This window comes from Ambystoma mexicanum, chromosome 4q (assembly GCF_040938575.1).
Source record: "Ambystoma mexicanum isolate Mex_15411 chromosome 4q, UKY_AmexF1_1, whole genome shotgun sequence".
Taxonomy (NCBI): domain Eukaryota; kingdom Metazoa; phylum Chordata; class Amphibia; order Caudata; family Ambystomatidae; genus Ambystoma; species Ambystoma mexicanum.
Window position 1 is genome coordinate 899,944,938 of NC_090928.1, and position 15,386 is coordinate 899,960,323.

Genomic DNA, 15,386 nt, shown 5'->3' on the forward strand with positions numbered 1-15,386 from the left:
GTATCATTTGTTGTCACTTTGTTTGTGTTGTCTTTGGAATATTCGGGGTAATATGTTGAAGATGTCTCACTTGAATTAGTCATTTGTTGGTATGAACTCTTTATAATGCTTATGTTACAGTGTTGATTTTGTTCTTTTTTGATTAATGTGAGACATTGTTAATTTGCTGATCTATGTGTTCTGTGTGGAATTTAATAAATTGTTTAAAAAAAAAAGTATATTCTAGCTATCAATGTTAAAAGTAGCAGTAAGGCAAGTTTCCTGCAACAGGAAAAATGTAATTAGAGGTTAAACGCAGTAAGCCTAGCGGTTGTCCAAGCAAGGATTGGTGCCCTCTAGTGTTCCATGAAACCCATGAGAGTGCTGCAGGAGCGTCTTTGTCGAACACTGTTGGGGATTGCTGTTTTACAAATTCGTTGCTCGACTTGATTTTTTTCCTAAAGCAATAGATATCGGGACTAGTTGTGGAAGCTTTTAAGAATTTGTTACATTGATTTTGGTGACTTTACAGGCCAAGACAAACACTGTTTTCTGCAGGTTGTAAGACTGAAACCAAAAGGTTCAGGTTCAGGGGCACATTGTTAGAGAAGAGCCGCCATCAAGCGAGAGACAAACTCAGTGATTTCCCAATTCGAAGGGCTGTCAAACTTTGGAAGGTCAATACAGATAATATCCAGAGTTTATCATTCTTAACTGGTTGGTCTGTGAAAATATTTCCATAATAATTTTCTGGTTTAGAAAAGGACATAGTTCCTCCAATTTGACCCATTTACCCAGAGAACTTGTGTTGTCATCAATGGCAAAGATTTTCTTATTTGCCGAAATAGTCCATGCTTTTCTCTCCTTCAGAGATGAAATGTTAGAAAGCGACACCTGGGGCTGTGTAAATATAAAATTGTCGCTGCTTTGAGAAGGCCCAAGATGGACTGCCGTTTCTACTGCTATTTTTTGGTTACTAATAGGCTTTTCTGTGGTCATAGGCGCTTTGTTAGAGCAGGTTTTAAATGTGGTAGTTGCCATCTCCTCCATGACGTGGATTTCTGGTGCCTGTAACCAACAATCTATTGGGCCTTGCAGCTGGACCTGCATGACAGTACCTTCGCTTAAAGTATGCAACACTGTGGTGTTTGGGGCCAAGGCCAAATTGCCTATTTGTACAAACACAGGCAGTAGGAGGTTTCCCTGCTCAGACCGCAAAATGACTCCTTTTTGCCATTTTCCGATTTTTTATGACTCTTTGTCTCACATTCCTTCTGTGCAATGTTGAAGCAGATGATAGATTTTCATTTGTAAGCAAGATGTTTGGGAGAGGAGATATCATTTCCTCATAATCCCAATCGTCCTTTTCAGGTGACTGAGATCCATATAATCGACTTCCTGCAATGCCAGTTGGATAGAATGGTCTTCGGCGGAAGGAATGTAAGTCATTTGCAGAGCAATGCTTTTAAAGTGTGGCATGTTATCCTTTTGCCCCCTGGTAGTTTCAGACATGCCAGTTTGCATAGGTTTAGAGTTCTCCAAGATAATATCCACCACCTTGACAATGGTCAGTTTAAATTCCTTCCGCTCTTGTGAGATGTTAGAGCACAAGATCATCAAGGCTTCCACACTAGAGACAATTGCATTGAGTTTAGACGTTATTTGGGTGCCTTCTTTGGCGCTCCAATTACTGCAAACGGGAGCATTCCAGCTCACTTTCACTGTCACTATCGCTAGTAGTAGTTTCAAGAGAGTCAGAGGATGAAACACATCTAGCAAGATCAGAGGAGGGAGAGAGGTTAGTACCAATTAGATTTTCCAATCCATCGAAAAGTGGAGCAGGTAATCCATATTTCCCAAAGAATCCCGTTGCAGACCTAAACACATGTTTAATAACAAATGGTTATCTATAATCGGTGAGAGTTGAATAGTTATAGGAGGTTGAGGAGAGGAGCAAGAAGCAAGATATTCCAAATTTGTGGGCGCTGGGAGGTTGGGTTTTGGTCACTTGATCGAGCCTACCCTTTTTCAACATTTTAGTTTTGTCCTCTCAGCTTCTTAGCCTTTTTGCAAGGTGAGAGGTGGTACTGTGCAGACCATATTTTCTGGTGGCTGTGAACTTCATCGCTTTGATGGAGAAAAACAAGCAATACGATTTCATGCTTCTTCGCCAGGTCCTGCTCTCATGGCTCACTAAAATAGGGCAGTAGCAGGGGGATTTATTATGCTATGCTCCTCAAAGCTTTATAGGAAGCTTCGCCAGTCTGTCAAGAAACAAAATGACACTCCCCAAATCTTCCATCCTCTGTATTTGTTCCGGAGGTGCAAATCCTTCACTGTAGGTTCAGATAACGTTTCCTATGGGCATCCTATGGGCATCGCGCTTCGGCAGGAGGGGACAACACTCCAACCACCTCAACTGCCCCTAGCGGCCCTTCGTGCCAGTAGTTGCTTCCACAGTGTATGCTCAGCGGAGCACAGACAGGCAGCAAGAGCGTCTCGTTGCTACAAACGCAGCACCAACAACACCAGCAAAGCTGTCTGCCACAACTGCCCTTAGATGCCCTTCGAGTTTATAGCGAAACCCCAACATCATCGATCAAGACACAGGAGGATGTCATCAGCAGATTCTACAGGCAAAAATCGAGTCTCTTCTACAGAAAGGCACAATAGAACTGGTTACACCTTATGAGGTAAACCGAGATATCTACTCAGTGTATTTCCTGGTTCCAAAAAAGGACATAACTATGCGCCCTGTGTTAGACCTGTGTCCAGCCAACACACAATGTCCAACCAATGACAAATCTTCAGGAAGTAATCCCTCTCCTAAAAGAAGGGGATTACATGGCAATGTTGGATATGAAAGATGCATACTTTCATATTTCATTGGAGCCAGCCCACAGAAAATACTTGCGCTTCCAGGTAGGAAACACACACTACCAGTTCAAGGTGCTCCCCTTTGGCATTTCCTCAGCGCAATGGGTGTTTATTATATTTATATTTTGATTTATAAAGTGCAAGAAAACACGGGCCAAAGATATCTGGGTGCTAAAAGAAAAGCGACTGCCATAAAAACCCCTCCCAATCACAAGAGGAGTCCTTTAAAACAAGAAGGTCTTCAAAGCTTTACGAAAGTGTAGGAGATCTGGTATCTCACGCAAATAAGAGGGGAGAGAGTTCCAGAACTTCAGGGCCAGAACTGAAAAGGATCGAATCACCCCACCCCCTGCTCACACTTTACGAGCCATTATAACTTCACACAAGTTTTGAGAGCCAGAACGTAAAACTCTAGCAGGCACATACCCAGTACGTTTCGATTGAAGAAAGGAAGGCCCAGATGTTGAATTGCGCGATGCACTATACATAAGATCTTAAAATTGATACTTTTAATAGGAAGCCAATAGGTAGTACTTTGTAGGATAGTACACCAAGTCTACCTAGAAGGAGAATTGTTGATGCTAATTGTTGACTCTCGCCCAAATAAGATGTTGTTACTCCTCTTCTTAGTCACAGTGCCAGGGTGAAGAGTGAACCTGGCTGTGCGAAAGGGAAGAGAAACCTGAGGACGGGAGTCAGGCCCAGGGATTGTGAACATTATGGAAAAGCTAAGAGAAAAGAATTAATTCTCCCTGGAACTTGAAATCTCTGGGAGGAGAAGGGAGACATTCTCTTGACCCCTGTGGAACTTTGTTTTCTTATTGCACCCTTTGGAACTTTGTGTTTGGTACTTTGAAAATAACTATAAAGGAGCTGCTAACAAGACCGCCCCTTTGCACTTTATGTTGAGTTGTTAGTGTGAGGGCTAGTGTTAGGGGTTTGACACAACGGTGGAATTATCTTGATTTTGATATCCTGGCGAGCCCATTTGAGATTTATGTTGAGGCAGGGAAACCCCTCTTAGCATTGGGCTTAGTGAGGCATTTCCCCCATCCCACTTTACATTTGAATAAAAGTCTGTAGCAACAGAAATGCCACGGTGCAGGTCTTGGTGTATTCAGTACTTCCCGCCTCGATTCAGCTTTGGGCACTTATAATAGTCTCTTTTCCTGGTACATGATGCTGTCTTTGAATTGGAAAAGAAGCAAATAGCTAATAAAAAAACGAATACTGGACGTGGCATCATTTAGAAAAGAAGATAAACCAGGATGTTGGCTGAAGATGACCTAAATGCAAGATTAGAGCATTACTCTATAGAGAGGCCACTTTGTTATTCTTGTTGATGTCAATACTTGGAATTTATTAGATATTTATTAAGTGTTTGGAACTTTTAAAATATTTTTGCTCTCTAGGATCTACAAATAGCCGTGGTGCACTTGGAGCCCTGATGGCATGCCTGCGAACTGCCAGAGCTCACGGACACCTACAGTTTACAGATAACTTTATGTGGAATGAACAAGTATCCACAGGATTAATACAGCAAGGTTTAGTTCACAGACATGACCAGGTAATTAAAAACATTTGATGTATGTTTGTGTGGAAATCATGCATTTTTATACAGAAGTGCTTAGCTTATTAATATCCCTTATTGATGTTCTGTTTGGTGACAGGAACTTACACCTTTGTAAATGTCTAAAACGCTTAGGATGGTTCTGCATTATGCCACAGTTACCTGTCACACTTCAGTTTAGATCTTTCTGCAAACTCATTTGAGGACCTTGGGCAATCCCTGAGTCTAATAATCCCCTGTGAATTTTATTTATATATTTATTTTTCTGACACTGATATGGAGATGTGCCGATTTTCTGGTTTCTCGCGCTCTTTGAAGCTGTATTTGCCATCCTCCTACGCATGATATGCCTTTACCACAGTTTGTACATTTTTAAGATTGCAGACCGTAGTCAACTCTTTATCGCTCCACTCCTTGATTGGAGAAATGGTGTCAAAATGTGAAGACCGAAAAATTTGCTGCTACGAATATGTTATGAATACGATAAGTACTTTGAAGGGGTGTATGTCTAGTTATCTTTTTGTTTTGCTCGAATCATTGTAGTTTGAATTGTTTTGCTCAAATTATTTTTCATTAAAAAGTGTGAGGAGTCCTCTTGAATCCCCAACTGCCTTTACATGCCCTCACACTCTCTGTTTTGTGTTTCTTGATTTGAACCTTAACAATATTAATGGCCCCGAGCAACTATTGTGGTGGGGGCTAGTATTTACCAGGCTGTATCTCTAGCGGGCAGACCATTGAAGAATTATGTAACAGGACGCCAGTCATTCACTCTGCATTTCCACCTTGGAACTTACCTTTGGCTTTCAGAGTACTTTAAATTCCTCCCTTTAAATCTATGTATGCTGTATACTTAGCATTGGTGGCCAAATAGTTTTTCTTGGCTACAAAAAAGTCAGGTAAACGAGTAGGTGAAATAGGGGCTTGGCCAGACTTTGATCATGATCTATGCTGTCTGCCTGATAGGATCGTCCTTCATTCCTGATTCACTTTTCAGCTTGCAGACCAGAGGTTCCTTCCAATTTTCAAATAGATCAAGGTGTGTTACTGTCATCTTTTCACCACTATCAGGGAAGAACAGCTTTCTACATTGTCTAGACATGAGGAAAGAAGCTTCTGTTTTAATGTAAGGCTCAGTTTCGTTAGGCTACATCGTTATACGTTACTTGGTCCTATGAGGGGTCAGACATGTAAGGCGGACAATTTTTAGATGATGTCTCAAAATATGCCATTTTATTCAATCATAAGTTTCATCAAACTCCTCACTATCCCTACACCGACAAGGATTTCCCTGCCTATCCAAAGTAAAGGAAAAGACTCTAACATATGATATCTGGCCCTCACACTTAGACATACAATACACAAAGAAAATATATGGCAATTCACAATAGCATGAACAGTGATATCCTTTTTCTTTCTTGATAACCTGGGTAAATTCCCCTTCCCCAGATTTCAACTTCAATGTTCAACATGAAAAGAAATAAACAAAAAAGGTAGCAGGCGCCTCTCTCTAGAAAGAACATTGCATGATAACCTGTTCTGTGGTTTTTATCCACTCCGAGAGGCTGCAGCCATTGTTTTTTTTCTCACTGTACTTTTCAGAAAGGAGGAATATCCATTTGCATATCAGTCTTTGTCCCGCCCATAAGGGTAATCCAGCACCAAAATGCCTGGCAAACCTCCTTTGAACAACAGTGCCAACAGCAACCCCAGACACGTGTTTCAGCCCAGTCGGGCCTCATCAGTGAGGTGGAGCTGTGCCTCTGTGAGCACAGTGGTGCAAAGGATAACCCCAAATTGCCTTTAGGACACACTGCTCTCTTCTTCCTTTGGCAATGTAGGTTGTGTCTGCTTAAAAGACCATTTACAAGTAGCATGTTTTCATTCCCCAGCCTTGCCTTTATGCCTCTGTATTCTGTTAGCCAGGTTAATTACCCAGAAGCTTGGTTGCCACTCTCTTAACTTCATGTAATGCTTGCACACACTTGGCGTGGGCAATGCTGGTATTTTGTTTTGCTCACAGTAATAATTAAACCATTCTTTGGCTCTGGGAAAGCTGTTCTCAATCCTAATTGGGGAAATGTTTTGTTTGCTCTTGGCTTGGGCAATGCTTGCTCCTTCCAACTTGTAATGACAATGTTCAAACACGTAACGTCTATTATAACAATGGTTTGACTGCTTCAGTAAAGATTCAGAAGGTATTCTTTCTTCCGAAACCGTAATTAGGCATACACAACCACTTTATATGTTTTTATAGGATTGAAGTTCAACCATAAAGTTTCACCGCGTTTCGGTCTTACATGAATAAAAGAGAGAATGTCTTCTCCCATTGCCAGTGTTAGCAGATCTATTTTTAAACAGAAAGATTTACCTAAGGAAATCAGGACTTGACTTTTTCTCCTTTGATGTCGTACAGATTATATGCACATTTTGGAGATTATATGCACTATATAATATTATATGCATTATATTGATAACCTGGAAAAAGCCAAGTAGGGCGGATGTTAGGCAAGATCGTATGCAGTACCCTTTGGGTGCACTACAACTGCCCTGGCCTCCTGGCAATAGGAACCCAACTTTTGGTATAGGTCTGTACTACACAGATTGGTAGCGTGTTGAGCAGCCAGGCTTATTTTAAGAGGGGTCAATATGAGCTGTAGGGGAGTTACACAGAGATTCACAATGACAAGTATTCAAATAAACTTACACACAAGGTTTCTTGATGACACAATTATTAATTTATTTAACAGTCAGAGTAAGCCTTTTTCAGAAGGGGCAATATAACAGTAAGGCTCAAACACACTTCAAAAATACACATTCTTAATATTTCTAAATCAGCAAGTACCCATTTGGGTTGGCCCACAGACACTACCTAAACCCTCAGGTGACTTCAATAGTTAGGGTGCTGGGGACATTAATATATCACTGTTGCATTTAGAATCAGGTTTAGGAATATGTCAAAGGAAAAAAGTTATTTAGAACAACACAAGAGATCACACAAATATTCTGAAGCAGGTAAGTACTTTTCATAACCCCCAATGCAAAGTTAGTTAATCCCTTCCTGGAAGGAAGACACAACACCTAAGCAGAGGAGGGACGAGTCATTCAGGGAGCCAGGCCAGCCAATGTTAAGTTAGCAAAAGTCAAGATGAACTGAAGCACTTCTTGCAGGTAAGTAAAAGTCTTGCGCAATGTTTTAGAAGTCTTTGTAGAATAGAAGAAATTCAAAGGAGTGCCAAAAGCTGATTAGGCTTGTGAGGTAAAGAAGCTGTTAACAAAACTACAGATGCAACCGAGACAAGTCTCCAACGAGGACAAGCAAGGTCACACAACAAGAGGTAAGTTCTCTCAGACTTTTCAGTACCTTTAGGTTGAAGAATATTGCAGCAGATGATTTCTGTTCCTGTGCAGCTCTGCAGATCCTGGTGTTCCTAGGCCTCTGTCGTGGGGACAAGAGGGAGGGCTCCTGGGGACTCATGCACTACAATGGGACGGTCGCTGCTCGCAATCGGCAATCTTCAAACAAGTGCCACTTTGGTGTTTCAGCTGCTTGCGTGTACTGCAAATAGCAACAACGTGGTTCCTGGCTGTCAAAATGGGCTTTTGTTGCATCTGGGGTCCAATGCTCTGTTGAGGGGACTCAGGCTCGGTCAGTTCTTCTTCCTGGGAGTCCGGAGGATCTTCCTGGAGCTCTTGGCCAGCTTAAAAGCAACGCACACAATCTGGTGTTCCTCTCCCTGGCTATTCAGTTCCAGCAGCGACTGCATTGGAATTCCAACCAGCTCCGAGAGGATGTCAAGGTGACTTACTTTAGAGTTGATTGGTCCCACCAACTCAAAGGGAGAAGTCGTCCTTGCAGGGGCTTCTCTGTCGATACGAATTTGGAGTTTCAGCACAGCAGCAGGGCTTCACCGGGCAAACCAACAGTCCAGGAGTTGCAGCAGGCGTCCTCTTCAAGTTCTTCTTCAGATTCCTTCGACCAGTGGTCTACTCTGCCTTCCAAGCCAAAAAGCCTTGCCTTTTATGCAGGTTTCTCCCATTCATTCCAGCCTAGCTGTCAGTCACCCAGCAGGGTGGCTGTCATTGCTGGACAGCCAGCCGACCAATCATCTCAGAGTACATTCCTGTCTCCTGGGAGACTAAGCACAGGGCGTTTCGGGCACCTCCCTCGCTTCCTGCCCCCGCCAGACACCCTGGAGCCAGAGGCAGGCTTCACTCGTGAAGCCCACCAAAGGCAAAATGAACAAAGGGACCTGACCTGGTTTGGCGCGCAGAGTAAATCTCAAGAAGGACCTTTCCACAAAGAAATGGCAAGAAAAGAAGACCTTGGCCATTTTGACAAAAATGGCACTCTTCCGTGCTTTACTGCAGCTGCAAACGCAGCCCGCAGTAAATGTACACCACAGTAGTTAAAGGTAAACCATTGCCACCAGCCATTCATTGAGGAAAGGGCAACATAAAATTGTTACATGAGAAGCTAGACAAAGGGGATACTAAGTAACCCCTCCAGCACCCTATTGTAAGATAGTGTGTGCTGGGTCTAGAAAGTTACAAGTGTAAACAAAGTCAATTTCACTTCACTGCTCTTGGAAACAGTAGTTTAGCCAAGAGAAGGTATTTAAACCTTTGGGAAATCTGAAAGACTTCCCTTTGCCACTGCACTGAAGGTGTGGTGTGACGTGACACAATGTAAAAGATGATGCCTATGGAGTTTGTCAGACTCCATCACCAAAAGAAACACAGAGTTCAAAATTACATTAAAATACATGAGAGAGTGGGGAAAAAAGGGTCTCACTCTCTCCAGGTTAAGAATTCAAGTCAAAATAGAGTAAAGTTGCTGGGGTTCTCTAAGGTAGAGAGGGATTAGCACATTTCTGAGAATTCTCCCTAACAGCGAAACATTGGCACGTGCTGTCCAATTAGTTATTGTTGCTAATTGAAGCTGTACACATTATGGATTGTGTTTATTTTATTAGGTTGTGAAATAAATATAGACTCTAATTGATGTCTTACTCCGGTTTTGAAACCAGCGTAGCATGTGAATCCTCTGTATGGCTACTATAACGAGGACCACCCCTTTTCCCCCAACTTATTAATGCGCAGCGTTTAGGTTTCTGGTCTCTTTATGAAATAGGAGGAAACCACCATTCTGGCATAAGAACCCCTTATTGAAAATACGTCCCCAATAAACTTTAACCAAATATCCCTTGGCCCAAACATACCGTCCAGTGTATAAATGGACATGCAGCTCAATGTGTAAAGTACGCCAACAATCCTTTAAATCTTTACAACAATTCCTCAATCACTATGAGAAACTAAAAGACAAAAGTAAAATGAAAACTTTACAAACTATTGACTCTTGTCCAGTGTGCAGCCACACTGTACTGCAAGGACATTAATTAGCCTGCATTTCAGGAACTGCTTGCCAAAGCACCTTCCACCACATCAAAATGTTCGCAGCACACCATTCCGCTTGCAGAATCTTGTGCATAGACTATACTATGCAAAAAGTCCTGCTCTGGCACTACACAATTTAAATAACATTCTCCTACATGGAACAGCCTTTGAGAAATAGAGCACATCCAAAGTAAATACTTTGGAACTGAAGTTGACTTAGGAAATTCAATAACTTCAGAAAATATTAGTGAAAACCTAACAAACACCAACCTCCTAACAAACGCATACAAAAAAGAAATATCTAAGTTTCAAAACACATCTGCTGAAATACCAGACCAAGTATGTGTCTGTTGTCGCAGAACTTTTTATAAAAAGAGCACCACAAAAATAGTATATATGGCCTACAAAATAGAGGTTTCAAACAAAACAGGGATAATAAGTATTCTTTAAATTTCTCCTCAGAGATCTGGGGTGTTGTCCGCTTTGTTAACTTATAGTCACAGTTTCACGCAAAACAATGGACATGTGGGGCTATCATTGTGCCGTTATTTATTGCACTACTGTGTACCCTAAAACTTGCCCTACAAAGAAGAACACCCTCTCCCTGGGTGGTGTGGACAGACCCTAGGTTGCGCTGTGGCATCGCCTATCTAAAAGAGATGGGTAAGAGGGAAACTCGCCCTAATTCTACAATGGATACAACTCTATACAAAGAAATGCATTCTTATATGCAGTTAAAAGGTTATACATTAAAGGAATAGTGCGCTCATAAATATTATTGTCCCAAGGGTTCGGGCATGTGTTTTTAAGCATAAGTTGATTGATCGTACAAGCATTTCCTATGCACCTTACTGTAGTTTTTCACTTTTGTACACATGCGAAATTAGGCAGCAGGACGCGGCCATTTTGTGATAATCTGATCTGTTGCCCCATCGCCCAAGCAGGACTGCCCTGGCGGCACTAAATCATATCCCCTGGCCCTAAGCCTGACATCACCAAACCTAGTGATATTCTCCGTCTTTCTCCGTGACGTTACTGGGCAGCGTAGCCAAATGCGCCCAGTCATCATGTGACGCAGACGCCGGGAAATCAACACACATTGTCTCACAACACAGCGCGTAACAATTCGGAATATAAAACTGTACTTTAAAATGAAATAGCAAGACTGTCCAATTTGTAAAGTATTTTTATTTCACAATAAACGCTCCGAGAATATCTGGCGATTGCAATATTCAATCAAATGGGTAATTTATGTCTTTTTTCTCGGTCCACAAATGTTTATCGTGAGTCACGCGGTGTTCCTTTTGGGTACACAAGGTGTTTGTTTTGGGTAAAAGAAGCGCTTTGGTCGCATAGTGAATTGCAAGGCTTTTGCATCAACTTGGCGCTAGACCACCGTAAATGATGTTATGTTGCTGGTCCCGCGCAAGGGCACATCGACCCTTGCTGATCGTCCCAAAAAAAGTCAAAGATATCCAGCTATTGACGTGTATCTGCAGCTGCCGGTTGAAAAAGCCATCAGTTGGTATCTGGAATAGATGACAATCGCAGAAAGTCAGGATGTACCTGTTTGGAAAACATAACAGAAATGTGTCTCAGTAGCGATCTTTATTACAATTCATCATTTTACTTATACTTATTTACATTTTACTTATTAATTTGGCATCGTGTTAAAACTAACGATTAGCACAGACGTGAAACAATGTGAACAGAGAGAATACAGCGTGGAAAGTACTCCACAATTTGCTTCTGAGGATAGTGCGATGGAGTATGTTCAGCTCTAAACGGGATGCGGAAGCTGAGGCTACAATTCGAGGTGTACATAGATGGCATTTTAATGAAATATTAGTTTTCAACCTGGGGGAACTGAGTGGTGGTCTACATGCATCTCGATGCTGGACTGCCCATGTGCCCGGTAGAAAGACCAGTACACACAAAGGTTGTACTTGCGTTTCATTGCAAAATGCCACATAGAACAAACCAGTACAATGTAACCCAGCAATAATGGTCAGCTAATGATAGGTTGACTCGCTCGGGAATAAAATTGTCGAAAGTCAAACTTACATTACATTCGGCATTTCCATTCTCTTGGCGTAACGCAGACTCCGTTCGGATCCACGATTTTTCATAAACTGTACTCACATGTTCCTTAGTCTAGTTTTGGAATGGAGAACCTTATCATATCTTACGTTATTACACCCCTCCTTTAATTCAATTCCTTTCGGAATGGTCCCTTTCTCTCAAGGTCAAAAAACAATTGAACCTTATACTGTGTGCGATGCGTGGGCTTCCTCCGCTCGCAAACAAATTCAAAGCTGGTGATCTTCACTCAGAATGAAGATACATTCTTAGTTTGCAACATCTTGTCTCACCGCATCCATGAGAACTGGAATTGTGAAGCGCAGGCACAGGAGGAAAAATGAGGGGGCTGTCATTGCTAGCTGTTCATGGCACTGCTGAGGGGTAGGGGAAAATGTGCAATAACAGAATGCGCCCTACTCCAAAATTGTAGTCGAGGGTACACAAAATGGAGTTAGTGTGTCTAGCAATAGCCCCACCTCTGCTTATGTCTGGTCCTCCTTCCCCTTGGCAGTAGATTGCTAAAGGAGGCGCCCACCGCGAGTGCAAGATCAGGATGCCACTTTCACGTATAATGTATGTTGGCCGGGGGCTCAACCGACCTAACCCGTCCTTACATTAGAAACGACCCCCAACACATGCCCCCATGAATATATTGGTCAGAGTGCTTCTATTTCTCACCAACAATGCACTTTGATGCGCTGTTCATAGTCAGTACCTCTTGCGTGCCGAGTATCTTATGTAGCCTAAGTCTCATCCCTTTTGTGGGACGAGTAGTTATCCAGAGATTTTGCCAACTGTATGGTAAGGCAACTGCGGAACCCCAATCACGCTGTTATCCATCTGGCCCTCCCACGATCAGTGAAGGTCCCACAGTAGCTCGACGAAACTGTGAAAGCACAGCGTTATATTGTATGTCAATCGTAAACCTGGTACTAGTTGAAAATGAAATTGACAAAGAGGATACATTTTAAAACACAAATTGGATGCTTTATTTGGACACTTCATAAAAAAATTGTTGATAAAAAAAATACAGATGGTATTCATTTGAACCGGGAAGTGAACTAATCCACAAGCTCTGCTTTAGGTGGACAGGGCAGGTTTGCAATGTTTTGTGGCAATGTATGTGTACTCGGAACAAAATTGCACGCAATTCCGTGATTATGCATCTCCAAAACATTAATAATAAGATATTTCACAAAATCGAATTCCATTTCCTCATATACTGGCTTGAGCACCCTTTTTTTTTGCTTATTTTCGTAAAGGCCATAGTGTAGCGAAGCATCCCAAAGTTTCCCGCAGTCCTCGATTGTTCACGGCCTACATTCTTGTTATGCGCTAATACCGCTACTAATGTCCTATATTTCATCCCTTCTATGCCGAAATGCAATCTCTTTGTCCTGTACTTTAGGCACATATTGTTGAACACCTCCAAATCTCCCATGTGACAGAATGCTGTGAGTCCCTTCAGATCTCTTGATAGAGTTTTATCAAACACAATCTTCTCAAGGGCTTTCTGTGGAGGTGAATATGGAATAAACCACTTCTTCTTCCGTTACTGCTCTGGCGACAAAGGTCCATGTTCACATTGGTGGAAATGTTGGTTTTCTGTCCAAGAGTGAACGTTGGAACATTGGTGCATTAGAGACCGCCATTTTTCTAGTAGAATTTCCACAGACCCATCAAATGTTTTGGAGCTCCACCAAAGATGGTTGCTGAAAGACTGGGACCACTGTGAAATACTTTCAGAACCTTTTTTTCCCCTGCAGCTGAGATTTTTTTATTGATGAATTTGGCAACGTGCCATACATCAAATTGATGGCGAATATTTGGAAACTGCTCTCTCATTGTCTTGGCTATTGAAACGTGTCTGTCCGTGGCTATGAGGTCGATTTGCATTCCCCTCAATTGTAGATCTTCCACTGATTTTATAAAACCAAGTTTCTCCATGGCCACTGAGTATTTACATTCAGACACATGCACGACCACCGAACTCACAATTGTTTTTACTTTTCATGTCCTGAAAGTGGTATGTGCAGTACTTTGCTGAAAATCCGGGGCTGTCACACTGTCCATCGCCAGCTAGCCTGAACCGTTTTTCGGAGAATGCACTTTGAATAGGCAATTGTTCCATTTTCCAAGCTTCACTAATGGCAGGGAATAGATATTGACGTTGATATTTGTAGTACTGCGTTTTAGAAATGAAATGGAGTCCCACAAATTGACAGAAACTGGACAACTTAATGAAACTAGAGCTACTGAAAAGTAAATCTGCTGCACACAGTAGATTGCCAGCTGGCAGTTTCCCCAGTATTGGTTGAGCGGATCATGAACATTTTTCATGCAACATTTCACAGGTGGCATGTGTTTTGAGGTTACTGCTTGTGATACACGAATCACATTCACCAATGGCTTCCCACATATTTCCCCTCTCACTGAACGTACACGTTTCAGCATCATTATAATCTCCATCAAGCTTCTGTCGAATACTATGTATTTGGCTTCCTTTATTAGACTGTCATCCTGCATTAATGTTGTTTCTGACTGAACTGTGGTTGACATATCAGCCAAACTGTACATACTGTAGTCGAGTGCTTTGTCTAGTTTCTCGGTCAATTGTATTGATGCATCAGTCTCTCTCATTTCAGTGTCTTACTTGAACCTGAATCGGAGAAATCATCAATGTCGATTGATTTTTGGGTTGCCCTTTTTTGACGGGTGTCGATTGTGTCAAGTGGTCTGCGACCAATTTAAAAGCATCTTCAATACATTCAGTTTCAACTTCAAGACATTTAACTTGGCAGCAAGAATGAGAAAAATTTGAAAAATGCATACATCTAAATCTGAATTTATGCTATTCATTTGAAAACTTGGTAGAATTTCTTACTGCGTAAGGAGCAGAAGTTACAAAGAATAACCAATTGTGCAGAAACTATTTGTGTTGCAAACATAACATTGTGTACACATATTCTAGGGGTAATTGTGCATATATGTACAGAATTGGAAAATGTTAGACCAAACCTTTCATGGTTAAAATTGCCAAAATTCAACAGGAAGACTAAACCAGGTCCCACGGACTTGGGAGTTGGATTGAAATGTGACCCATGATATATGTAACATGTGCATCTGATTTTCTTAGAGGGCAGAACTACATAAATATGATTGTGGGAAAGTTAGATTTTGGTTCCAGTGGCTAGGGGAGGTTCTAGTCATTGTAAAAATCATCTCATAACATGACATGCATTTTCTGTCATCCAATCAGCGAAAAGCAAGGCGGAAACTATGCTCTTGCCCAATCATAGCATTGTGGGTGTGGGTTGTAAGTCTGCCCATGCCATAAACTTTAGTGATGTCATTTGGCATGCTAAATAAGGGAACCTCACAACACACAGACACACTGATTCCTGACTTCATCCTGATTTCTGCGTGGCACCCTGTTCCTGAATTCTCCATCCTTGCTCCTGATTCCAGATTTCTTTGTAAA

At 41.8% G+C, this 15,386-nt stretch overlaps 1 protein-coding gene across 4 annotated transcripts in view; it reads left to right on the top strand.

The window, feature by feature from the left end:
• Window positions 1–15,386, top strand: part of THADA (THADA armadillo repeat containing) — a 2,999,906-nt gene that overhangs the window by 517,580 nt on the left and 2,466,940 nt on the right. For all 4 annotated transcript variants that reach the window (XM_069608464.1, XM_069608463.1, XM_069608465.1 and 1 more), the window contains exon 12: window positions 4,269–4,423. In XM_069608464.1, coding sequence (XP_069464565.1) covers window positions 4,269–4,423 — 155 coding nt within the window. The remainder of the gene's footprint in view (window positions 1–4,268; window positions 4,424–15,386) is intronic.